This window comes from Acomys minous (assembly GCF_964271855.1).
Source record: "Acomys minous genome assembly, chromosome: 14".
Taxonomy (NCBI): domain Eukaryota; kingdom Metazoa; phylum Chordata; class Mammalia; order Rodentia; family Muridae; genus Acomys; species Acomys minous.
In genome coordinates this window covers 96,092,233-96,119,836 of record NC_140496.1, presented here as the reverse complement: position 1 = coordinate 96,119,836, position 27,604 = coordinate 96,092,233, and the positions used below count along the sequence as shown (strand labels likewise).

At 42.2% G+C, this 27,604-nt stretch overlaps 1 protein-coding gene across 2 annotated transcripts in view; it reads right to left on the bottom strand.

Moving 5' to 3' along the window:
* The window catches only part of UNC5C (unc-5 netrin receptor C), a 344,814-nt gene that overhangs the window by 7,707 nt on the left and 309,503 nt on the right, over positions 1–27,604 (bottom strand). For both annotated transcript variants that reach the window (XM_084756065.1, XM_084756066.1), the window contains 4 exons: positions 26,351–26,519; positions 24,000–24,233; positions 9,020–9,169; positions 7,823–7,987 (listed from right to left, as the gene is read on the bottom strand). In XM_084756065.1, coding sequence (XP_084612191.1) covers positions 7,823–7,987; positions 9,020–9,169; positions 24,000–24,233; positions 26,351–26,519 — 718 coding nt within the window. The remainder of the gene's footprint in view (positions 1–7,822; positions 7,988–9,019; positions 9,170–23,999; positions 24,234–26,350; positions 26,520–27,604) is intronic.

Genomic DNA, 27,604 nt, shown 5'->3' with positions numbered 1-27,604 from the left:
TGGAGAGTGAGCTCTGTTCCCTTCAGGAAGGACAGTTTCTTCCTGGTCTGAAAGTAATGGGTGGTTAGTATAGGCAGTAGGGAGAAAAAGGGAGGACATTGTGGGGTAGTCTTGCATAGACTGCTCAAGGGTCATTGATCAGGACTGAGCAGGACAAAAAGCTCTGGTGACCTATCAGATGGCTTCTCTAACGAGACCCTCCAGTTCTCAACCTATGGGTGGTGAACATCAGAAAACACATATTTCCAGTGGTCTTAGGAACTGAGACACCTCTAAGTAGAAAAATGTCAATTACAAAGAAGCAGCCAATGTTTGTGCAGGCTTATTCAGATGTGGGAAATGTTCAAAGGGGCAGTTCTTTCTGGAGGAATAGATCAATCTGAAATGAATAAGATCTGGAAGCTGTCTAACCCTAAAGGCATGCCCTAGGCGAACATTTAGGAAACTCCCATCTAGCCTTGTAAAAGTGGCTCCCTTTGGCTCTTGCTTGATAAAATGGGAGGATGCTAAGAGATATCAAATTAAGACAAACTTTTTAAAAAAGAAAATGGTAAACACAGAATATTGCCTCAGGGTAAGCCACTAATGGTATCCTCTAATTGCTGAACTTCCTTGCTTAGTTTTTTTTTTAAATCCAATTTTAGTAGAGAAAACCATAAATTGGCTCTTAAAATAGTTTCAGCTCATAAAACAGCACAAATGCAAAATCTAAATTTCATCTGCAAGAGAAACTAATCATTTTCTGATCATTTCTGCTGGTCTGAAAGCAAAAGGAAATGTTGCCTGGGAACCACTAAAGCAATAACAAGAAATTTCCTTGATCTGCTTTAAATGTCACCTCTTTTTCAAAGACAGGTAACTCCTTGGTGTGCACAATTAGTTGCTAGAAGATACAGTGGACACAGACTCCCGATCATCATGAAGTCTGTGATGTCCTGCCAAGTGCTCAGCTTACGGGTCAGTGGTATTTGCTGCCAGAGCTCCTATGTCCTGCCCTGATTCTGAGACCTCTGCAGACTTGTGAAGTCTGGAGCTTTGAGGGGCAGTTGGGATCTCAGCTGGCTACCTCCCCAGTATGACGCACAGGGTGGTCTGCCTTTTGGGGGATCAGTGGCCAATGCTGATTTTTCAACTTCTGTAATACTGCCAGACATGGCCCATTGAGGAGTTGGGGCAAATGTTAGAGCAAACCTTTTTTTTTTTTTAATTAGATAATAGATGCAGTAGTCTTGGCTTTGATCAAAGTATCAGGGTTCAAAACCCATAACTTGGCAAAAAAAATAGATGCCATTGGCTCCTCTGTTGTAGCTCTGGCTCCATGGCTAGACTGTGGGCTGCAGCTGAGAAGCATCCAGCAGGATTAAAAGGCTCCAATGAGACTCAAAACCTGCAGCTCTTCCCCTTGGGCACAGAGCTCTGCCAAGAAGCATGAGTTCATAACCTCTAGGGTCACAGGGCTTCAAAAAGGCAAGCAGCAAGTCATTCAGGGGTGCATATCAATGCTTATTAGTGGATTCATGTTTGAAATGTTGTAACTCAAGCATTGCAGTGCTTCTATTGGGCACAGTAGTGTGCAGGAGTGCATTGTTGTGAGGAGCAGAGAAGTCCCACACTATTGCCATTTTAGTGACCTCACCCTGGTTCAAGTCCTCTTACTCTTTATGGAAAGTTACAATCCAGACTACTCCTTAGGCCTGGAAGGGGAAACTACCCTCCCCTCAAATACATCCCCACCTTGATTGTCCTTGGGTGGGAGGGCAGGTTAAAGTCCACAGGGAGGAAATGGCTTGTGAGGTGTGGACTCTTCTCCCTAAAGAGTCTCCTTCTCACATAGTATCTTCATTTTGCTTGTCTCGTATCCACCCTGCACTCCCGCCAGACCTCACCCTTCTGCATCACTCTCCCCTGACCCTCTCTGCTCCTGTTCATTCATGTAAGGAACTGTTCAATATCCTTTCTCTTGCAGGAAGCTCCATCCTTAAATTTTTGTATCGGTGTGCGTGCGTGTGTGTGCGTGTGTGTGCGTGTGTGTGTGTGCGTGTGTGTGCGTGTGTACATTCATAGGTGCACATGCATGTGTGTGTGCATTCACAAGTGGACATACATCTGAGTGCATATGTGTGTATATTCATAGATGCACATGTATGTGTGTGTGTGCACGCACGCGCGCGCCCTCTGAGTGTCATTTCTCAGCTGCTGTTTTTGAGTCTAGATCTCATCTCTGAGGCTAGGCTGATTGCCTATTGAGTACAGGGAGCACCAGGGATTCTTTTCTGTCTCCTCCCCTCCTCAGTGCTGGCATTATTATTGCATGTTGTGCCGTTTGTAGCTAGCTGTTCTAATTTTATTTTTTACATGGGTTTTGGAGATCAAAATCAGGTCTTTGCACTTTACCAACTGAGCCATCTCCCAATCCTAATATTTCAACATGTATTTAACCGTACATAGCTAATGTTCTGTCTTCATACAAGCATAAAGGGTGACGTAACAAAATATCATAACTCTTCTTTAACCTCCACCTTTTCCAATCTCCAGATCTTGGTATTTGACCTTCTGGTTGGTGTTTCATTGTTGTTCTTTGTTGGAGGGAGGGAGGGAGGGAGAGAGGGAGGGAGAGAGGGAGAGAGAAAGGGAAGGTGTGAGGGACTCATATACCCACACGGATTTATTCTTCTGTGCTTGTCTTATTCAGTTCTAGGCATTTCATGGCACATTACAGGATTCCATTCCGTATGACTGAGTGTATTTATTTTGTTGAGGGTGCCTAGGCTGAATTTGTGACTTAACTGTTGTGACTTGGGCTGCAGTACCCAAGGGCACATGGCCATGTTTGATTTGCCATACTGGCTCAATTTCCTCTGGTTCTATACTTAGAAGTGGGAGAGCTGGATCATCCAGTGGACTATTTTTAGCATTTTCAGGCACCTTTATAATGACTGTACCAATTTTCATTCCCATCGACAAAAGTGAGAGTCTCTCTTCGCCACATGCTCATTAGCATTTATTGTTTGTCACTTTGATCATAGCCCTACTTACTGGGGTGAGTGACATCACACAGTGCCTTTGATTTGTACTCCCGGATGCCTAACTCAGCATTTTTTCCACATGTATGTTGGCCATTTGTATTCTTTTAAGACGTGCCTTTGTTATAATTTGCTCATTTTAAAACTTAGAGTGCTTTTTTTTTTAAGTTTCTTCTATTTCCTAGCTAGGAACCTGTCACATTTAAGGCTGGCATGTGAATTCTCTGTTCTATAGCTGTATCTTCATCTGTTAATCCTTTCCTTTGCTGTGCAAAAGCTTTGCAATTTGGGGTGATCCTAGAGGTCAATTCTTGCCCCATTTCTAGTGCTTTTTGCATCCTAGCCAGAAAATCATCGCCTTTAACAAGGTTTTGAGTTGTTTTCTTCCAGTAGTTTCAACATTTCGGGTCTTAATGCTGAAGTTTTTATCCAGTTTGGTTTGGTGTTATGCTGTGGTTTTGTTGCTGGTTTTGTTTGTTTGGTTGTTGTTGGTGTGTGTGTGTGTGTGTAGGGTGTGGAAGATTACATCTCAGTCATCTACATGTGTTAAGTTTCCCCAGCATCATTTATTGATGAGGTTGTTCTCATTTTAGTGTGAATCTTTGGTGCCTCTGTTGAAAAGTTTCATCCCTGAGATGAAACCTCTTGATCAGAATTTTGTTGAGTATTTTTGGTGTCTATTTTGTCTTATGTAGGAAAAACTGCCCTGCTTCTTATTCCGACCACCCCTTACAGAAGCAGCCCTCTGACAGTTCATTTGCCCTTTCCTTTCACTTCTTTTTCCTTTAGATAAATGCCTCAGAACTTGGCCCAAAGGACATGGGCTGCAACGCTCCTCTTCAGCTGTGCTGAAGACACTCTAGCTGGAGGCCTGAGAGCACATGGCCATAGCTCTTCTTCAGGTTCAGCCATGTGCAGACTGGATGGACTGAAAATTCTTTGATTGTCTTAAACTTCTTGGCAGGTAGAGTATTTTATCTGTTCTTTTATTGGCAAAGATTTTTGTGCTACTCACACGGGGTCCTGTGCATTGAAGTTACTCAATTACTGTTTGATAAAATGGGAAGAAGTTTTTCCCCCCAGGTAAGGAAGGCAGTGAAGCCCAGTCCTGGTAAATTCCACCTGCAGAGTAGGATGTGGCCTTGATGTTCTCATTGGGAAACCCTGAAGAAGGGCCAGGTTACAATAGGTATGGATCTCAGGAAGGTATGGATCGCACACACACAGCTCATTCCTTTCTTGTTGAGTAAGGAGCCGGGACCATTTTATGAGGGTGTTGCTCTAACTCCTAACCTGGCTACTATGCCTGTGTCTCACTGGATGGCTGGCCGTATACTTTTATAATACCTTGAAGGTAATCAGAAAACACACACACACACACACACACACACACACACACATATACATTTATGTTTAAATGTCATGTAGTAAAATGTCATGTAGTAATCTCAGTTGCCATTAGTTTCTCCTTTACTTTCAGGTAAAAGTAGGGACTACTCTCCCAGAATGTTTATTACAATAATATTTTATGATATTGGTGCCATCTGCTTTTGATGTTGTAAATCTCTTACTTAACTATATGATTTTTTTTTCAGCATTAACCAAACATCTGTTCTGGGTGATCACACACTTCAGCATTTGTGCTCTACTACTGAAGTACATCCCCAGGCCAAACTGTTAGGTGGCTGATCTTCTTTATACAGGTTTCTCTGTGTAGCCCTGGCTATCCTGGAACTCACTGTATAGACCAGGCTTGCCTCAAAGTCAGAGATCTGCCTGTCTCTGCCTCTCCAGTGCTGGTGTATGCCATCACTGTCAGGCTATTTATTTCTATTTACTCTATGTATGTATGTGCACCATGTGTGTACATGATGCCACAGAACATAGAAAAAGAACTTGAGTTAGAGATAATTGTGAGCTGCAATGTGGGTGCTGGATCTGTACCTAGGTCTTCTACGAGAGCAGCAAGTGCTCTGAGCCATCTCCACAATGTGAATTGTCCTTTCCTAAAGATACATCTGATGCTTAGAATGGCGATGGGGTCCACAGGTTGGAGAGGCAATGCTTACTAAGGACAGTTATTCTAATAACAAAAATAATGGATGTGATTATGTGCTATGGAGCAAGTTCCATTTATGACACTTCTTAAACATGCTCGCATTGAATTGTTTCAACATCCCTATCAAAGAATGATATTCCAGTCATATATATATATATATATATATATATATGGAAATGTCTTCAACTACAACTAAATTAACATCAAAGCTTAAAACCAAATTTCCAGTGTTTTTTTCCTTCTCTGTATCATATTTTCATTTTGAAAAACTTTGTCACCTCTTCTCTGTCTAAATAAACCAAAAAATGAAATATCTTCCACCATTTTCATTTTGACATTCATTCACACCAATATTTTAAGTTTCTAGGTGTTTTCCTTCTTAAATCTCCCTTCTGCAGTTAGAGGATTTTGAGGAACATTTGGTAAAAGGGACACAGAAGAACAGGTGGTGGCTCCTGAGAAAACCATGTGTATATATGCCCTGTCCAGCCTGGTCTCTGTGATGGGCAGAAGACTCTACCCTAGACTGGAGAGGCCCTGAGCTGTGTGGCTTTATAAATGACCACTTGTGAGTGACCTTCATTAGTATGTGGCTAATGGGAAAAGGCAGTATGTTCTAAACAAGGCAGATCATTCTAGGAGGGTCAGGGTATGACATCAGAATTCGAACCTCTTAGAATCTGTTACCTTGCTTTGTGAAGGAAGGAGCAGGGCTCAGAAGGAAGTAAGCACGAAGGAAGGCTTTTCTCTATTTGTTTCAGCTTGTGAGTCAGACTGGACCACTTCTGAGTTTTTCTTGAGACTCCCTAGAACCTGTTGTTCTTCCACATAGAGGGTCACATTGCTCCAACATCAGCATCATCACCATCACCAGATCCCTACCCCCTCCTAAAAAACCCAATGTGCATTTGAATGCTAACAACAGTAGTGGAAGGCAGTGACCCAGAAGTATAAGCAGTAGAGTGCCCCTTAATCCCCAAAGTCTTCCCCAGTTTGGTCATTTCTTCAATCCTCAGTACCATGTGTGTGTTTGTCACATATGGCAAATGCCTGGCACGTGACTACAGGGCTGGCCTCTGAGCTTACTGCCAAGTTGCAAAAGGAAAAATCTTTTCTCTGTGTTGGCACCAGAAAGAAGTCCTTAAGTTGTGATCACACTTTGCAAAACTGCCCTTTCTGTGTGAGGAGCTAGCAGCCCTGGTGGGGGAGAACTCAGAGCAGCTCTCATTTCTTTGTGGCTGCATCTGATCCACCTTTTTAGAGCACAGCAAATGTTCATGCTGAACAGAAAGCATGCATCAAAGGGCCAGACTCCTCACCCCCCTCCAAAATTCCTCAGCCTTTGTTGTCACTGGATCTGGGTGGTTATTGAACTTTGCAGACCTGCTGGGCCAAGAAAGTGAAAACACCCTCTGGAGCCAGCAGGGGTGGTGCTGTGTGCCTGGGAGATAGGGCAGTGCATCCAAAGGCCCGGCGGTTGCCATGGCACCCTGACACAGAGATCATTCCTTATGAATGTCACTGAGGTCTGTGACTAAAGTTGTTTATGAGTCAAAAGTCTCATGAAACTGCAGGAGGAGAGGATGACTGTGCCTCACAGGCTGTGGGAAAGAAGATTGGAGCTTCAATGAGCTCACATGCTCCCCAACACCCTCCACCCCCCACCTCGTTTGCTAAGGAAGATCATCTTTAAATAGGACATGTGGCACAAGACAGGCTGAACAGACTGACATGGCAGGCATCTCTATGCACAAGACAAAAAGTATTTTAAATCATACACGGCTGGCTGTAGTTTTCCTGGGCTTTGTGGCTCAGGCAGCAGCATGGAGCTGAGCTCTAAGGGGCCACAAGGGGTAGCTTTCTGACCATTTGGCTTATTCTTCTTCCTTTGTTTCTCCAACATGAAGGCTTACCGCTTTTCAAACCATAGTCTTTGCATCCAAAGAGGACAGATAAGGTCATGGGTACCTCCTCTTTTCTTACAGAGAGGTCTGAAATAACAGCAACTATTGTTATTGCTGGAATATGAATGTATGAAAATGCCCAGCTGAGTGTGTGAAAATCATAGCAGAGAAAGGCAACAGTGACAGCTATGGACGGCTTCGATTTTCTACTACTCCTGGAGTATCTCCTCCACCAGGAGATAAAGGACATCCCCTCTGATATTTGGAGGTTAGAGAAAGAAAGGAGACCAAATGGCTTCTCTTTTCAATGTGGGAGAAAAGTGGGGAGCAGGTACCCATCTTTCCCTTCAGTCTACTTGGTAACACATGACTAGGACAAAATGACAAAAGTCCTTGTGAGAGAAAGGCATGGCAGATGAAAGATGCTTGTGGAACGTGTCATGTGCATGCTACTAACACTTTGCACTTGAAGTTGTATTTGTCTCTTAGTGTTTTAAAACGTGATCTCACTGTGGGGCCATGGCTGGCCTGTAACTCACTATTTAGGTTGAGGTAATCTCGGATTTGCAGCAACTCTCAGGACAATTGGGGATTACAGGAATTTACTGTCATGTCATGGCTTGTCCTCAGACCTCTTTTTATAAGTTACACGATGGATGTTAAATGGATGGCGTGAGAAAACTCTGTTTTGAAAAATGATTCCTTTCCCAGTTGCACTAAATGCATGGGAACCAAGTTGTGAGATCTTCCATGTCACTTACACAAGGAAAGCGTTGCCTCCCCTTGGCCATTCTTTCCCCTGAAACCCTCTCCAAGGTCCTCGGAATGTGTCTTACCTCTGACACAGTGCAGTTGAGCTGGAAGATCTGCCCTTCTCCTTCCACCTGCCGCACACAGAGTTTGCAAACCAGCTCCACTGTGTTCAGGCTGAGTCTTTCCAGAGTGAAGGTACAATGGAGGTTTCTTTGAGAGCCACTCCAGATATGGTAAAATGGAATTTCCTGGAAGACATGGGGGTGGTTACGACAACCAAGAGATACTGGATGTACCCATAAAACACAGCTGCTTCTCAGTTTTCACCTTATTCAACTGCATGACTGCCATTAGCTCTCTTCACACAAGAAAACAAAGGTACAATTACAGCCAACGTCCAACAGTACGGAAGTGGATGACCTGAGACTGAAACCCACTGAATCAAAGTATAGACCACACTTACCTGAGTGCCTGCCTCTTATTGAGAAAAACAGCCACTGTAGAGATGTTTAGAAAGTCTTAGAGAGTTCCTAAAATAAACCCTACATACTCCATCTTCTCATTAAAAGGAATCCCTGGTGTGACACAGTGGAGAACAGCAAAGCTAGCCATGGATGGAGTGAGTTCCACAGCTTCTCATGGCTCTACCCTCCCTGTACTGAGGTCAGCGAAAGCTTGCTCTAGTTGGGACTCAGGTACCACAAAAGGTCTTAGGCCTAAGAAGCACCAAGCTCAAACCAGATGCTCATTTGTAACCATCTAAACCACTGCCTGGAACCAGTCCTATATTCTTGTGGCAATTAAGCCAAAGAAAGAATTCATGGAAGAACATGGTGTTTAGGCTGAGGTTCTGGTGCCAAATCCAGCACCGGTAAGTGACAGTGTGCCATTCACTGACATACCATGTGACCAAACTCTGGTTCCTGTAAAATGTGAGTGCTGTGCTAACAAGCAAGATGGAAGCCCAGTGCATATCAAATCAGGTAATGGTGTATTTCATCTTTTGGATGCATATGAGGTTGTTCCTGGTAATGTAGTGAATGTTGAAAACTACCTTCTAAAGCTGAAGTAACATTACAGCTATCATAAAAATAGTACTTTAAAAATATTCCTTTAAATATGCTTATTGGGCATTTTTAAAAACTCGGGTCCCACACTGTTTTGGAGAAATAAGTGTTGGCATAGAAGACATTAGAGATGTCTCCAAGAAAGGAGCCATCTATGTCCATTAAATCTCAGTCATCTGTCTCCAAGCAGTTGGTAATTCTTGGCAGACTCACCTGATACTTAGCCAGCAATTTGCTTTTCCAGAGAGAATGGGCAATGTCATGAATTGACAGGCGCAGGTTGTGGATGCTGCCTTTAAAATGAAGAGCCTTGGGTTCTTCCAGGAGTTGTCCTCCCATTTGCCTCTCCAGTTGTAGAACTTCCTACAATGACACATTCCAAACCAAGGCATATTATTGGTGGACTGGCCTAATTTCCATCAGACCTCCCTTCAAGTGAATAAGTTTCTTTACTATGTCTGATGGATAGAGTACTGTACTTAGCCAATGTCATGAATACTTCCACCAGTGGGTCTGAGACCCTCACTATGAAATCCTGACCAACTTGCATGGGACAAACCCCCTACTGACAAGCAGCCTGTGGCATTTGTACCACACCACATGGGAGAAAAGTTAGCACTTTGTTTTTTGTAGGTGACAAGAACAAGAGACTGGCATTGGGAATGGGAAGAGATACCAATACAAGAAAAATATTGGTATAAACAAATAAAGTATATTTCCATTGAAATTTGAGAGGAATGCCTGACAATTAAAAGGCAACCAACCAACCAACAAGAAACGTGGAATGCTTTAGGCAATTAGTCCAGTCTCTTTGAGAACCAACCAACAAGAAACGTGGAATGCTTTAGGCAATTAGTCCAGTCTCTTTGAGAAAAGTTATGAAGTACCTGTCACAGTTACTAGAACATTCCCATGTACAATACACAAAGGCAGACCATGAGGGCATTCATTTCATGGCCACCTGTGGGACTGTAACGGCCCAGGACTACAGAGGAAGGGTCCAGGGACCTTCAACCCCAGATATGAGGACAGCAGGCATTTGCTACCTCCCCTCCCAACCTGGAGCCATAAAGCCAGCTCCCCCATCATCAACCCTAGTAAAGATTTATTACCCTAACAATTATCAGACTTCACTCCTTGTTTGACCTTGTAAGTCTCCTCTCTCTACAGTCCCTGAGTAGGTAGATGAAGCATCTTCCAACACCCTAGCCCTGGCCAATGGTAGAAGGCAACACAAACCTTGCCCCGGAGACCCTGGCCACCTCTCCAGGGGCATAAGTACACCCTCAACACACACACACACACACACACACACACACACACACACACACACACACACACAAACACACAAACAAACAAAACAACTAGTTTTCTAAAGCTGTTTCCAATGTGTCAATTACCTGAGCACTCACTGCGACCAAGATCCTGTATTGCACTGACTGGTGCCTGCCTAAGCTTCCATCCCTCCAGTCTAGTGCAGTGCACAATGGGCCTGGCTACGCCAAGGGGGAACTGGACATGGGTCAGCATCCACCTTTATTCAGAGACAGTTGCTCACCGGCCTTGACCTCTTCAAATAGGCTGGTCAGGATACCTCAGATGTCGACCTTTCTGTCTCCCTGGTTTTCGAATTACAAGCATGTGCCATCAACATTTTTTTGTAACATGGATTCTTGGATTTCATGGCCAGAACTTTACCAACTGAGCCTAAAAGAGGATATATATATATCCTATTGGAGATAAACCTATGGATATAGATAATAAAGATTCTTTTTTATACAACAGTTTCTGAACCAGTTGCCCAGATTAAAGTTTAAAAAAGAATGCTCCATCTCTCAAAAATTCTAGGTGAATTTCCACCCCAGCCTTTATTTACAGTATAAAGATGTAACAATAAGACAAAGGCTTAATCCACTTCCATTCCTCAAGCTACTTAATGGGACTTAATGAAGCATTTCCAACTACAGCTGAAATTATCCAAACAGCAGTGCACTGTAAGTTATCAATATCAATGCACAAATGGACCACCCTTGTATGTCACGCCTCTCATGCCACCAAGGTTTTAATGATTAAAAAAATCAATCATTTAATTTACGATCTTTTAAAAGTGGGGATCCAGAAAAAAAAATGATCTCTGTAAATAACATAAAGTACAATATGGTTGTCTATTGTGGTGATATTTCAACAAATAAAGAAATATCCAGTATACATTAATTCAGAATGTCTTCTACATGCACTTAGGAACACCTAAGGTGTGAAATTCAGAGGAACCACAGTGCACAAGTTGGGTCCATGTTGCTAGATACCCAGAGATGCCTGTGCTTTGGATTTGTTGAGTGAATACTGAGCCACACTGTGACCATCTAGTCACTACTGAACATCATGGATAAGAAGCAAACAGCTCAGTGATTCTGGTGCCTGGGTTCTTAGTGTCTGTCACCAACCACCAAAAGGTCCTTTGAGGCATAGGGAAATACTAGAATAATGGGGAACATTGTCTCAGATAGGGAGTCCTCTAATTAGTGTCTAATGGAAGCCATGAGACAAGAACCCTCTGGCACAGAGCAGTGTGTGGTCCAGATGTCTGATGGTATTGACCTGTTCTCTTCAATGGCTGAGGATGAGTAGCTATTGCTTGTGACAGGAGCCAAGAAGCCAGCTAGCCATATTGACACAGATGCCATGTCACTGTGCTTACCTCAGCAGACTCCCAAGATCCCAGTAGGACTTACAGTCACACACAGATGCCCTCCCAGTGTACTCTCCCTGATATACTGCATACCCCATTCCCTGACAAGAATCCTCTGTCAGCCTGTGGAACAGGGAAGAGATGTGAGGGTTAATTGCAGTTGCTTCTGCTTCAGCAGGAACACATAATGAGCTTATGTTGATCATGTTCAGTGTCTAGTTAGCATAACAGAGAAAGCTGATGTTCCCAGTGAACCTGGCACCTGACAAATTCTAAACTAAAATGATGTTTGTTTATAAGCCATTAGAAGAAAAGAAACATAATTAGAAATCTTTGAGATTACAGTCATGCCAATCAATCAGTTCTAGCTTCTTTCCAGTATGCCCTAATTACCTCATCAAGACATCTAAAGAGCAATCGATAGTAATTATCTGATTACTATAGATCTTCATTACATCCAAATTATCTCCCTGGGATGTCTGAAAGAAGATGCATTGTATTCTGGGAGGTAATTGTACCCAACCATGTAGAATGCATACCCCATCCCTACAATCAACATAGAATGCCAGAAGACAGCACTGTATCATTGTATCATTATCAGTTTTCTTGGCAGGATGGCCCACCTGACAAATCTTAGCTGCCTGTTCATCATGACCTTGAAGTCAAGAAATTTTGAATCCAAAGTCTGAGTTGGAGTCAGTCCAAGAATAAGGTTCAGTATTTGGTTTTTCAGAAGCCATGCTAGGGAGTACACTCTCTTGAAGAGCAGGTCTTGGGCAGGGTTTGGGGGAGCCCTTTTGAGAGAGGGAGGGAGGGAGGGAGAGAGAGAGAGAGAGAGAGAGAGAGAGAGAGAGAGAGAATCCCAAACTACCATTTAGTAGCAGTGTAGCCACAGAACACACTTTCTCCATATTATTTTGTTGTCCATTTCTCCATCAACTAGGAGGCCCATAATAAGCTGCTGTGCAGAACTAGAACATGACCTCTTGCAACGTCTTAGCAGTAGAACAAAAGGTTGTATCATCTACCAATTGAAACTGATTGTGAACTTCTAAACACATTTTTAATTAAATATTTTTTACATACACATTGTTATTATTATACATATATACAATAAAGTACATACAGTAAAAAGAACCATGAAACAATCAGTAATTACACACACACACACACACACACACACACACACGTCATAATCTTTTGGCTATTTGTATTTCACAGCTTCAAAGAACTGATTGTGGATTTTATACTAATTTCCTTAAAAATTATAAACCCATATTAGCACATCGATATACCAATATATTATGTTATAAAATAAAGTTATAAGCTGAAATTAATAAACATAGAAGTGCTAATGTTGTCTTTTGTTGACCAATAATTCACTGGGCCTAGGGTGTGTGAAATTGTCCTCTATCTTAGAGACAGTTGGTGTGAACAGCTGTCTTTGCACCACTGTCTGGGTGAGGAACTAACTCAAGAATAAATACTTCAGCTATATACATCTTTACTCAAATTTAACATATTTTAACTGAAAATTAGTGACTAGTGTTACTACAATTAGGATATTTAACTTGAAAAAAAACAATAAATTACAAGATACTGGAAAAAAGCAGTGGATGGATGTGGTGACATATACTTTTAATCTCAGCACTCTCAGGAGGCAGAGCAGATGGATCTTGTGAGTTCAAGGCCAGCTAGAGCTACATAGTCAGATCCCTTCTCAAACAAACAAACAAACCCAACCCAACACAAAACCCAAAACAAATCAAAACAACACCACCACCAGCAGCAGCAACAACAACAGCAAAAACCCTACGAAATCACAAAAGATACTCAAGCACAAACAGAAGGTATTTTAATGAACAAGTGGAACACTCCTTGGCAATAAAAAGCATGTAAATCACAGAGTTGACCCAACCCATAGTTTCTCTTTGCTCTTTTCTCTACAGGCCTTCTGTCCTCCTGCCCCTACTCTCCCGAGATCTGATCTCTATCATTGTGTCTTTCTGCACTCACTCCCTTTCCCTTGTTTCCTTTCCTCATCCATACCTCTTTCTATTCTATTTCACCTTCTGCTTGAGATTTAAGCATCTTCCCTTGGGTCTTCCTTTTTACTTAGCTTCATTGGGTCCGTACATTGTAGTGTTTCATCCTGTATTATATGGCTAAAATCTCTGACAAGCTAGAAGCCTAAATCAAGGTAAGGATCCTGAGAGAATATGACGTGGACTCTAGCAAAGACATAGAGATTGAAGAGGACGCCCTCTAACTAGACAAGTGTCTAGTAGATGGAAGAAAACACCAACCCACCCACAAAAACTTCAACCCAAAAATTTACCCTGCCTACAAGATATTCATGAATAAAGATAGAGCAGAGATTGACAGAATGTCCAACCAATACGCGGCCCAACCTCAAACCCTCTCCCTGGAAGAAATCCAACCCCTGACACTATTAAAGATACTCCACCATACTTGCATGCAGAAGCCTGGCAGAGTTGTCCTCGGAGAGGCTTCACACAGCTCTTTAAAACAGATGCTGAGACTTACAGCTAAGCATTGGGCAATGCATAAGGAATCTCGTGGAAAAGTAGAGGCAAGAGCAGAAGGACCTGGGGGTGACAGGAACTCCACAAGAAGACCAACAGAGCCAACGAACCAGGACCCAGAGAGGCTTGCTGAGACAGAAGCACCAACCAAATGAGTTGGATATAGGTCCCCTACACAGATGTCACTAAAGGGCAGCTCAGGCTTCATATGGGTTCTCTAGTAATGGGAGCAGGGGATCTCTCTGACATGAACTCTGTTGCCAGCTTTTTGATCAATTCCCTCTGGCAGGACTGCCTTGCCAGGCCACAGGGGAAGATGATGAACTCAGTTTTGATGTGACTTGATGAGCTGGGGTGGATGGGAAGGGGGGCTTCCCTTCTCTGAGGAATAGAGGAGGGGATATATGAGAGAGGGAGGGAGGGTGGGGCTACAAGTAGGATGTAAAGTGAATTTAAAAAATATAAATCCACCTGTGAATCAAAATGACATATCAAGCTCAGTGGATGCCACCCCTAAGTTTTGTGTCAAAAGAGTGGTCAACCCATGGGACATGCTACCAGGCTTGGTTTCCATGTTGTTAGTGCTCAGTGCTATAATCTGAGATATGCTATGGCCATTTACACTTAAAAATACACTATGAATTTTACATAACAACTTGGTTTTCTGGATTCTTCCTGCACAAAATCATGTTGGTTAATATATGTGATATGGATACAAGGATGAAACAAAAGTAACAGATACACTTATTAATGAAACATGACTTTACAGCTAAATGTTTTCCTTTCCTGGCCTTCTTGGAAACAGTATTTCAGCATCACTGTGAAATATGACTTATGTCAGAAAGTGTGTGCTTCGGCTGCCACTTCTGTTCTGCATGGTATAGAGACAATGTGAACCTATAACTAGGCTGAAATGAGCTCCATTCTAAAACAGTTCTTGAAAGACTGTTTTCTGAGTCACAAAGGTCAGGTTATTTATATACCTTAATGGAGAATAAGAACCAAATATACTGAAGGTCAAGAGATTTAGGAAGATTTAACAAAATATCGTGACCTTGGAAAGAAATGTCATAATAAACATTAGGATCATCTAGGTTGTTTGTACTTAGAAATATAAAGGTCACCTTCTTTTGTTGAGGTTGTCTTTCTTATTGGCAGTCAGTCTCACTTTATGGTTAGGGTCCTGGTTGAACCTATGGGATGACCTGATAAACTGTCTTTGCTCCTTGTTTTACTTTGAAAAAGAACCTCAAGAGTGACTGAAGAGTAATCGACAGCAGATATCTATCCCACTTCTCCATGGGAGCATCCATGTCTACAAGTACATGAACCATAGAGTAGTGTCACCAGGAACTGTCCCTGGGCTCTTGGGCATCTCCTTGGTGCAGCATCTGGTTCCAGCAGAGACCTGACTGAGGGCTGAATTGATTCCAGAAGCCTATGAAAGATTGCAGCAAAGGCAGCAACATGGAATTCCACCGCAGACATAAGCAGCTGCCACAATAACCAATTAAACCAAGGCATTACCCAGGCCTAGCCATTAGCCTGGGCCACTTAAGAGGCATAATAAATCCAAGCTCCTTTAAAGGCCTATGTGGAAAAATAAAGCAACTCTGGTGTATGCTTGCAGCTCTCGCAGGCTCCCCTATTGTAAGATATCTCCACATTGGGCATGACAGAGGAAGGGAAATGGAGGCATACTTGGGAAATCATGACTCTTGAGTTCTTTCTATACCACCAGAAATTCTCACTCATCAGGACTATCAATCCATGTGTGATTAGCCACCTCTGTACCCCCTACCCCCTTGTCTCCTATTGGTCCTTCCAACCATGGGCAAATGTCCCTCCAGGGACAGTCTCTCACAATTAGGCTTCCTGATTAAACGTCAGTTTCTTTTAGTTCACTGATGGCTAAAGAGAGGGCAGGAAGGAGACAAAACCACCATTTTGTTTCACTTGTCTGGTTTCATTGTTGATACTGTTTCTGTACTTAAAAACGAATTCAAAGAAAGAATACTGTGTACTCTATTTCCAACAGAAACGTGGAAACATGAACGGGCTCCATCTACTTCGGCCAAGGAGCTGGATCATCAGTATCGGGATCACTAGAGGGTGGAAGGAGACACTGTAGAGAAACCAGTGAGCCCTAAAGAAAAGAAGGCCACAGCAGCCAGCTTTGTCCCAGGACAGTCCCTTTGCTCTGTCCATGGTGCTGACATAGTCCAGGGTACTGCTTGGGTATTATCCTTACAGAACTCGTACCTGAGAACAACCTAATACGTATGTGTTCAGCACACCAAGCACATTAAGGCCCAGACCAGTCCTCGGTGATTGTGGTGACTGTCTGTACAAAGAGTCACATCTGCCTTTCAGATTTAGTGAAACTTGCCTTGTTTTTAATGCAGTCTTTATTCCTCTGTTGAAACCTGCCCTGGTCATTTGGGAATGAGAGCTTCTCTCTGCTACTGTGGTTATTGCTGCTGCCCCTGTCACAGCAGTGTGCCTGCACTCTACTAAAGCAGAGGCCAAAAAGAGCAGCCGTCCTTCTCTCCTGTTCCCTGCCAGCTTTCCAGCAGGCAGCTTCTCAGCCCTGCGCCTGCTGCCTCCTCCTCAGGTCTTCAGGCCTCCGGCTGCTGAGCTGGGCAATGAGGAACAGCTGACTTTCAGTCAGCCTCTTCCACGTGCTCAGGTCAGTGTCACCTCATGCTGCTACTTTCTCTTCCTGTATTTACACTGGGGTGCTCTGCCCTCCCCCCAAGTGGGCCTGCTTGCCTTCATCCTTAATAATAAGAAGGCTAGATGCCAGTGACCATGTGTAAACATTCCCCGTCAAGTCCCTTCATTTCCAGGGCTCTGCCTGCTGTTCCAGCAGCTGCTGATGCCACAGATGCATGAGCTGAGCTGCCACTTTCAGCCTGCCCGGTCAAGAAAGTGTGTGACGTTTTTAAAGCAATGTGCCAAGAATCCCTCTCAATAGAGCAGCCATTTCATTTGTCTCCCTTGGGTGTTCTAATGAAAACAAGCATATCTTACATTGTGTCATGGAACAGGACTTTTAGATCACTCTGTTGCTTGTGAGTTCATGTTGAATTTCTGTTTACCTCTTAACATGTTATTATTCAAATTCCATGTGAGCACTCCATAAGAAATTACCATAAATTGAGGGCAATACAAACTTACTGTCTTGTGTTGTATAGGCCAGCAGCCCAAACCAAGCTTTAATATCTGCAATTAAGGTGCATGTGGCAGCTTTTCTTTCTGGAGACTTGTTGGGAGGGGAATTTAGTCTCTTTTCCTTCCCTAGTTTCTCCAGTCTGCTTGCTTTCCTGTCTCATGATTCCCTTCCTCTGTCTTCAAATCCAACAATAAAACATCTGTCCCATCTCCCTTCCATAGTTATAACACCTATTGACCACATGTCAAACAGGTTCTCTACTTTATAAGGGCTAAGTCCAAATCTCACAAGAAGAAGACAGTGGGAAAATCAATTCTGAGACACCATAAAGATCCCCTTGACAACATCTGACCAGCTAGACTGCCACCAAAGAGGAAACATTCTGAAATTAGATGACAATTAAATTTCACATCTTTCTTGACTTATCATCTTCCAAACACCACAATAGACTTGATGCCATGGAGGGATGACTAATGGCATCTAGTCTTTATTTTGTGCCAGATTTAATAACTTTATTCTTGAATCATCCAGGGATCCTGGAGGTAGATACAATCCCTGGAACCTTTAGCACATTTTTCTTGGTTTTATCTAATATATGTGTCATATGCATGGACACATTAATGTTAGCAACCAGGACTCTGAGAGTTCCATACACAAGTGAGGTTAGTTTGGAGTCATCTGCTGCTTGCCACGAGGCAGTAGCAAATGAACAACAGCGTGGTTGGCAACAGGTGGCAAGATGAAAATAAAGCCAGCTGCCCCCTTTAACAAGCTGCCTAGCAAGCACATCCCAGGAGGGCATCACACAATTGGCAATTGAGCATCATCCAAACCATTTTGTTTTCTCTACTTTTCAATGTTTCGTTCTTTTCTTCTCATCCCTCTCTTTTACAGAGTTACTGTACTCTCCTGGAACATACATTAGGGTAGTTGAGAACTACATTCATCTAAGGGAGGGTTTTCTCTGTGCCTAGGGAGTCCAAAGAGAAAACCATATTGTGGTAATGTCCATTATTTGGTCTGGATCACAAATCCATCTGTCAGAAACTCAATTAACCCCATGCATATAGAGTGGATGCAAATAACTTCTTTTAAGTTTCAGTATTTATTGAGGGCCTTTACTATAAAGAGACATCTCTGATAGTGGAGCACAAATTACTTATTTCTACATAGATGTATTTTTCTCATTGGGTGTTTTAAAACTTATTCCAAATATAACCTTGTTCTCTGTTAATTTCTAGTCTATTTATACTAGGATTTAAGTCTTTGCAAATAATGAAAGGAAAACATCATTTTTATTACTTTAATCACCCAAGGAAGAGGAGAATAAAGGAAACTCACTGATAGTCCAAACACCATCTTTTTAATATACTTGACCTCTGTATTTGGGTTTATTCCAAACTATTCTCAGTTTTCAGTATCTTTATCTCTTTGTGTGAACTCAACCTGAGCTTTGCTCCCACTGGTCCTTCATGCATGTGCACAGGGAGAAACTGTCCTGAAAAGTATATAAAAGATTCCTGCTGTCTTCTGTCGCCCTTGACTTTTACCCCAGCAGTCACTGCCAGCATTCTGATTCTACATCAGTGCCTCCAAATTGCTAAGTGCAGCTTTTAAGTTTCAGGTGACCATTTTTGCTCCAGGGCTTAACAAAATTCAGGAAAATTGTTGCCAAAGCTGCCAAACTCAAAGAAGTAGGCAGAAAGATGAAAGAATCCATTGGGGCTTATTGAGCTTGACTGACAGAGAGGCCTCCTTCTCTTTTCCAGCCATACACATAATAATATAACCAGATTAAAAATTTTTTTTCAGGACAGGGGTTCTCTGTGTAGCCTTGGCTGCCTAGGACTTGCTTTGTAGACCATGCTGACTGCAAACTTACAGCGACCCACCAGCCTCTGATGCCCTGAGTCCTTGGGTGTGCACCACCATGACCAGCTTAAAAATGTTTCCAATATATCCAGATTTGATAAAAAATAATAAATAATATTTTGGTATTTATAAGCTATTAGAAAACATGATAGCCTGAATATACTAAGTAGTTGTCTCCATTGAAATTGAGTACTCCTCTGAACCTCCACCATATTCTCATATTTCTATCTTTTCACAATCCAGAAAGACTCCTTACATCCATCTGTAACCTTATGAAAATGTCAAGCCCTTGCAGACACAACACTGGGCTGCCAGTGTTACTGCCAAGGAAGTTAACCTTAAGCATAAACCAGGAAGCAGACCTCCTTCCTCCCAGGGCCCAGATTTAGAGAGAAGAGACCATGTCAAAGACAGGGAGGTATAAAGGTTGAGATGATGGCGTATGCATGGAGAGGGGAGATCATTGGTAGGCATGAGGATGGCTGTGGTGCGATAAGGACATGGGAGACATGGGAGAAGTTCCAAACAACTGTGCTGTGAAATACGATGTGCTAAGAGGAGATCAATAAAAGGACAAGGGAAGCGGAGCAGGCACTATTTGGATTAGTCATCTTGGGATTGTGATGGACCTAATGGGAAATGAGCCTGAACAAAAGGTAGAGAATTTGTTAATGTGTAGACATTATTGGTGATAGGAATCCATGCAGTTGGCTGCAGCTCAGCATAAGAGTGTGCTTGCCATGAGTTCTATCTGGATATGGATAAAGGTAGAAGGGGATTTTTGGGTCAGGAGACCAGGGAATATTGAGGAAGCTTCTTCTAAAAGCAAGTGCCAGCTTCATGGTGACAGAGATAAAAGCTCATGTGCTTTTAGCCATGACACTGGGAGACATGTTCTCCTTGGAGATCCTGACATAGGAGAAGTTACTGCCAAGGCTAAATTATGAGCCCATCTGCATGGATGGATGGGTGATGTGAATAGAGTGAAGAGTAAAAAAAGTTATATCTATAACAATTCTGAGGGTAACACTGAATTTGAGAGAATGTTTGGAGTGAAATAGGTTGAAATAAAGACCACAAGGCAGGGCCTGTTGGGGCTGATAGGGCAGTGATCTGCACTTAAGGAAATGCAGTGGGTAATAGACAGCATGAGAGAGGTCTAACCCATAAATGGAAAGATGTCCTGGAGCAGCTATGGAGTGTTAGAATGAGGACAGTTTTTTTTTCTCTCAGTCTTGTGAATTAAGAGGATGGGGCTTCACTGTGGATACTGGGATGGATGAAGAGCCATCTGGAAGGTCTAGTAGTGGCTAAGATGAGCAAGTGAAGGAATGGGGCAATGGATGATTTGAGGATGCAAGATGTTTGTCCTTAATGGAATCAAGTTTCCCCAAAATGATGTGTGAACATATTAAAAACAATAGTCCTTAACTGACAGTACAATATACATTGAGGTGTAACTCCAATTCCAGCCAATGTAGCTATCAGTCCTTGTGAAAGGACCCTGGATCAAGACTTGGAAACCCCAGCAGATTTTTTTTTACATGTAATGTGATAAAGAATACCTAAGTGAGAAAGAGACTGAGGAAGGAGAAGCCAAGGAAGAGAGAAGGAAGGACTGGAAAGGGTGATGCAAAAGAGCTTGCAAATGGAAGGACCACCAAATGAGCATGGAGATAGCATATCAGCAGAGAGAAACAGCAGGAGGTGTGCGAAGAAGGTATGCTTTTGGTACTGGAACGCTCTTTAGAGCTAATCAGCCTCCAGGTTCCAATTCAAGTGTGGGTGAGGTAGTACAGACATGACTGAACTAATTGTCTCTTCGGAGTGTTGAGTAGACCGTATACTTATTACCAGGATTTTGGTATTCCTGCATTATTAAAAGGCCAAAAGGTGCAAGGATGCCTCATCCATTATTTACATTTCTTTCCAGCTAAGTGCTGGATCCCCAGATGCTGAGAATTTATAAATGTCTGTCTGGAAAGCACTGACCATAACACACTCTGCTCTTGGGCTGTTTTCTCTGCTGAAAGCAATCTGCTGGTTTCCCTTCGCATTGACCATTTCCACCCCTGTTCCATAATTAACATACTCAAATGTGGCTTTTGCAAAGCATTACATTTTGCACAGATCTTTGTGTGTCTCCTGGGAAAGCAGGTCAGGAGATCCGGAGTATTGCTGTGTCAGAACAGGAATTGTATGGCTGAGATATTTCAGATCCCATTAATGTCTCTGGCTGTGCACGTCTTGCAATAGTTTTCCATGGAATTGTTCAGAAGATCCACTTTAATCAGACCCTGTGGTTCTCCAACAAATACAATTTTTTTCCCTAGAAGGATTTAAACCTAGCATGATTCGTATTCTGACAGTGACTTTTAGAAGTGTCATGTGCATCTGCAAGGAGAATAAAAGAAAGAGCCCGAAGCCCTACACAGAGCCACATTTACCTCACTTAGTTCTACATCAGGAAGCCCAACAGCTTAATCGTGAGGAAGACATGTAGTGATCAACAAGGTCCCTTCCTCTCCCCTGGAGACTTTGCTGGCCACATCCACCATGAGAGCTGCCCAGTTGCCTATGGCTGCTCGCTTCTCCACAAGTCCCTTACTGCCATCCACTGAGATTGCTTCCTAGGAGCCCTGATCTTTAACCTCCATTTTTCACAATCCAAAAATCATTCTCTGGACAAAAACTTCAGAAAGAAATAACCTGACAGCCAGAAAATGTTCTTCCCTTGGCTTTCTTGGCTCTTTTCACTCTCATTTTCCTCCCCTGGGTACTCTAATTTCCATTGGCTCTCTGGCCTTCCTACTCCCATATCATGGCAGCCTCTCCTTAGTCCCTGTCTGGATTTTCATTCAAGTTGGTTCATTAGACCAACTGTATTTAACTTCCTACACTTGAGGCTTGCTTTATCTATACCATTGCTGTGTGACCTAGAGCCACTCCTGATCTTTGGAGTTCATATCCGTCAAATAGAAATAATGATACCTCATGGGGCCATGGTAAAGACTGAATGGGTTAATAAAAATATGTAGGATTTTGCCTGGTATATAGAAGCACTCAATAATAGTCATTGTTTTTATTTTTCCACTGTTCTCTTTAGGTATTTTCCCTTTTAACCTTGGCTAACATTGGAATCTGTTGTCTGTTCAGAAGAATAAAACCCATAAATAATTATTTGAAAAGCATATGTCATTTTAAAATTCCTGCCCCGTGTAATAATTCTACATATTTATGGAGTATTGTATGTTGATGGACAGATACCAAAAGCTAAGGAGGGTGAAAAGAGGGAGGGAACAGAGACTGTCAGATAGATATAAAGCCACATACATATATCTAATTGTCCTTTGGATATCTTTGGATGCCACGCTTCTACCACTAACTCATTAGTCCATGAGTAAAAACTCTACTGCCCACAAATGTTTGTGTCATCCAAAATTAATAGCTGATAATCCTGCTCCACAGAGTCAGACTTTTAAAAGATTGGACCTTTGGAAGGTAATTAGATGATGAGGGTAAGGCTTTCCTGAATGAGATAGATGCATTATTAAAGAAGACTCCACAGACCTTCCCAGCCATCTCTCTACCCCATGAAGACACAGCAGGAGACTGGCTCTTTTAAAACTGGAGAAAGTACTTACTAGAGCTCAACCCTGATGACACCCTCACACTGTGATTCCAGCCTCCAGCATGATGAGGAATTAATGTCTACATTTAGGTCACCTAGACCATGGTATTTGTCACAGTACCCTGAGTTGACAAAGCAGCAAAGCCACGCACCCTGGACTTTGCCATTGTTAGGGAGAGAAGTTTGATCATCTATTACACTACTTGAGTGGTAGTCATCAGGCTATTTTCTCAGGACCTTGTATTCCTGTTTCCTTCCTTTCATTTTTTTGTATCACCCTAGCTCTGCCACATCTTCTTATTAACCTGACATTATCCACTGAAGTCAGAGTCATGGGTCTAATGTATATTTCCAATCACACCTTGCTTCTGTTTAAACCTCTGTAGACTTCATTGACTCTTTCTGATGGCTGAGATCCATCTTACGCAAAGATGCTATTATACTCAGCTTACTGGTTGGTATACCTCTGCATAATGGCATCAATTACTGTTCACTTTTGTGTGTTTTCATCCTGTTCTGATTATCTAGACATCTTGAATTTTTTTTTCCTATCAAAGATGCTTAAAAACCTTACCCTCTATTACAACAAGACCCGAATGTTAGCTCTTGCTCAGATTTTCTTAGAATCCTGTGTAGCTTCCCTTCCTGAACTCTTACAGAACGCTGCATCTCATTCCATTCTGGCTTTATCTCCTCAATCCTGGCATACTTCCTTTATTCCTCTTTCTAGATCATAACTTCTTCAAAGGCACTTATTATATCCCTTAAAGTTTCAAATGGGATAAAACGAATGGCAATAATCACACCAGGAATTAAGCTAATTTATTCTGCAAAGCAGCAGCCTGTTGTCAAATGCTAACCCTCTCCCCTCACAGCCCTCGTAAAAAGAATGGGAAAGCATATAAATGAAGTAGCACACAAGAGGAACATACACTGTGAGCAATTACACCAATTTCTTTTATAGGAAGAATGCAGCTGAGATAAACATGGAAGCAAATTATTTACCATCTATGGGTTTCATTGCCAAATTCTTCTACATTTTTCATTAAAAGAGCTCAAGTAAGGTAAACAAAAGTAGCCCTTGGGAGGAATCAGCACACGGAAAATAGCTTATCTATCAGCATGGCCTCTGAGATACGTCTATTTGTGTAACTGCTTCCTCTGGGACATAATGCATGTGTTTGCACACCTGCACAGAACCACTCCAGGTGTGTAAGTTCTCTCCAAACCTTAGCTTCCAGGTGAAGGAGAAGAGGGCAGGACAGGTGGGAGGCACTTACCTTCAGGGCATCTTGTGTGTCATCCAGGCAGTAAACTCTGATGCTGTACTCCAGGGAAGAACAACAGAGTGGCCCAAAGATGGCCAACTTCAGGCGCTTGGCAGCTGCCTTGTTGGTGGACTGCCCAACCAGGGCAAAGGTACTGAGGTTCTCTGTGAGGATATGGCAAGCCTCTGCATCCAACTGAATGTAACAGGGGGTGGTGAAGTTTTCCTCTCCAACCACCACCACGTCCTGGGAATGAGAGGGAAGGGAACTTGGCTAAGCTACCAAGAACACATGCCTGCCACCATGGATGGAAGTAGATAAAACAGGAGTATATCCCTGAGTTCATCTTTCTCTAACTTTGTGGTACCCATTTTCACTCTCCAGCATTAGCTCTCTTCTATCATTGTCTATATATGATGCAATTATTGACATAAATATCCTGAAATGTACATGAAAATCCAAAATACACTAATAAATTATACCATTTATTTCAGTATTAACTATCTTATCAACTGCTTCTGAGAATTTGGCATTTGAATCGTTCAATATCATATTTAATCTAGAAGTACAAATTATTGACATACTACCATAGCACATCAACCTTTCCCTAAGAATCCATATTTACACATAATTCAAGGAATTAAGACATTGTACAATATAACTGTAATTTCAGAAAAGTATACTTTCTCCTGAATAATCTCAGCCCGTAGAATCTCCACAAGGTAAACTGTGGCAAGTCCACACAGCCTTTTACATACTTCTCTGCTAGTTTTCTTACGTAACCCGCTAAACAGTTCATTAATTTAGGCATAAAAATATTTACTAAGAAATAAGTGGAAGTGGTGATTTTTGTAAAAATAATTGCTAATTCAACCATATTTTGATTTATTGTAACTAAATGGCTTAGCTTATATACTAGCAAAGACAGAGGATCAGGTCATTAAGGCAAGGGTCAACATCTCACTTGCTTTCAAGGCGGTAGCCAGGGTGGAAAGCGATAGGACGAGTTGGGAAAATAGAGCATGTGGCTGGGTTATGAGTCTAGTGGCCCCTGAGCTCAGCCAATGGGATGGCAGGCTCAGGGCCAGCAGGGCCATGATTTACCGCAGAGAAGTACACATTTTGATTGCACATAGGCTCCCAGCTTTTAAGTTATTCAGATTGAGAAGGATGTGTGTGTGGGAAACAAAGCACATGCATGAACATGTGAATTAGATAATTTTGTTTCCACAGAGCAGAAGTGCTTTCTACTGTGCCCCAGTGAGTCTAACTCATGGTGAGTACCAACGACTCAAAAGAGCGAGGGAATGAAATGCAGACATGAAAAAGTAGCCACCTCAGGTAATAGCTTATAGATTAGGCCTTATGACATCATCTGAGATATGATGAGCTATATTTTAACAAAATCAATGAAATCATATTTTGAAGTGAATATAAAGAAATCTTACACAGATGAGAAAAGGCATCTCAAGGCCTCTAAGTATTCTAGGCCCCAAGGGCACTGGAGAAAGAAGGACCAGGGGAGTTAGAATTTAGAAAGTCTGCGGCCAACAGTGGACACAGTGGACACCATCACCCAAGCCTGCTTTGCAAGAGTTTGAACAAGAATATTCCTTGGGCTTTCCTGGACTTTTGAGTTCATTGCTCTATCATTACTAGTATCACTTAGCCCCAGATATGGAAAAAGCATTCAGCAAAGAATCTTGCAAATACTTAAGATAGGGCCATTTAAGTCTATTTAAAGACACGGGTTGAATTGTAGCACCAAACTCAATCCTTCCTGTGGTGACCTGATAAGGAATGATTTCCTCTTATGGTCAAGTGTAGCCAATGTTTGTAGAAAGGAGATTCTAGTTAATCCCAGAATACCATGCTTTGCTGCTAAGTTAGTTTTTCTAAAATATTATAGGCTTAAGCTTTCATGTATATCTTCATAATTTCTTTTGCTAAAAATACATAAGTAATTATATTGTAACTTTACATTTTGCATATGGAAATTTTGTATAAATATACATCTATACTATCATTTACATATGTATTTGATAAAGATATTTTTGAGAGACAGATGCTAAGTGAGGAGTTCTGATGTAAGTTCCGATGATTTCTCCTTCCCTCCTTTCCCAACATGTGCTGCCTATGCTCCCAAGAGTAGGTTTCCTGGGATGTCCTTTCATCTATGAGCTGGTTTTGAGGATCCCCTTCTTTTTGCCCATTGGGCAGAAGATAGAGAAGTAGTTACTGGTCCTCTCTCTCTCATTTTGAGTGTGAACTAAAGGCCATCATGTTTTGCTTTAGAAATAAAGGTCTCCCCTGTTTGCATCAGTGGTGGATATGGGTGTCACGCTTCTCCCACAGACACTTACCTCCCACTGTCCCTGCACTGCCTGGTTTTTTAGCTGAATCTTCCAGTCCTCAGTGTTGGGGTCTGCACAGTGATGCAGAGTAAGGATGACAGGGCGGGTCAAGAGAGCTCCAGGAGGCCCACAGCTCACCACAGGGGTCAGGAGGGTCTGAGAGTCTTCCATGGGAGGCCTGCAGGGAGAGCAGAGAACCATGCCTATGACATTTCCATAGAGTTAATGCACTGTGTCATCACTGAGATCTAAAGTTGGATAAACAGTTCAAATCACTTCCTCATAATACTTGAGGGGGATGGGCATTGGCCAGAAATAAGTGGACGCCATGTTCTCTATAGGTAGGCTTTCATCTTGTAAGACTGGAGGTTTTTCTGACAGCAGAGCATCTCTTTGCCCAGTCTCTTTGATCCCTGTCCTCAGACACAGGGATGCCTTGGGAGGCTTCCTCTGAATTCATGCTCTGATACTTTCAGGACAGAATGAGAAAGAACAGAATCCTTATGAAGTTACATAACCAGCTTTTCTGATAACTCTCACCACTGGTCTCACAGCGTTTTAAATACTTTTGTGTTTTCAGGGCCTAACTTGAAAAATACTTAAAAAAAAAAAAAAAAAACCTCACTTCAGAATGAGGACACCCTAGAGCTAAACTTAGTCTAAATGATTTTCAGGCATAATTCAGTCTAGTGTAGCAGATTCATTCTTTCAAATGCGAGTAGAAAGAATATAGAATGGCATCTCTATAGCAAGTGAAAATGAGATCACATCACTTATGTATTTCATATACAAAGAAATCTGGTCATAAGGGACTCAAAGATGCACACTGTCCTTTCTTCCTTCCCTTTCCTTTCTTTCTTTCCTAAACTCTGTCAATCTGTTTAATTTACATGACTAAACAACAAACAAGTGGACTAATTAGTCCAAGCTGCCAATTAGTATGTGAGGAAGTCATTCCAAAGTTCCTGAGGTTGTTTAAGTGTCTCACAGCTCACAATTGCTCTTCTGTGATTAGACTAAAAGCTTGCTTCCCAACAGTTCTGAAACTGACTGCCAGAGAGCACAGCTATGGAAGTCACAGGCCCAGGAAATTGGAGGGCTTCTCCCCACCTTGAACAAGAGACTGACATGTGATTAGTCACAACTGACATGTGATTAATGCCTTAGATATGTCCAAAGTTACAGACCATGGTTACTAGAGCAACTTTTATTCATTATCAACTCATATTATAATCAAATAGCATGAATACAATCTGCCTTCTA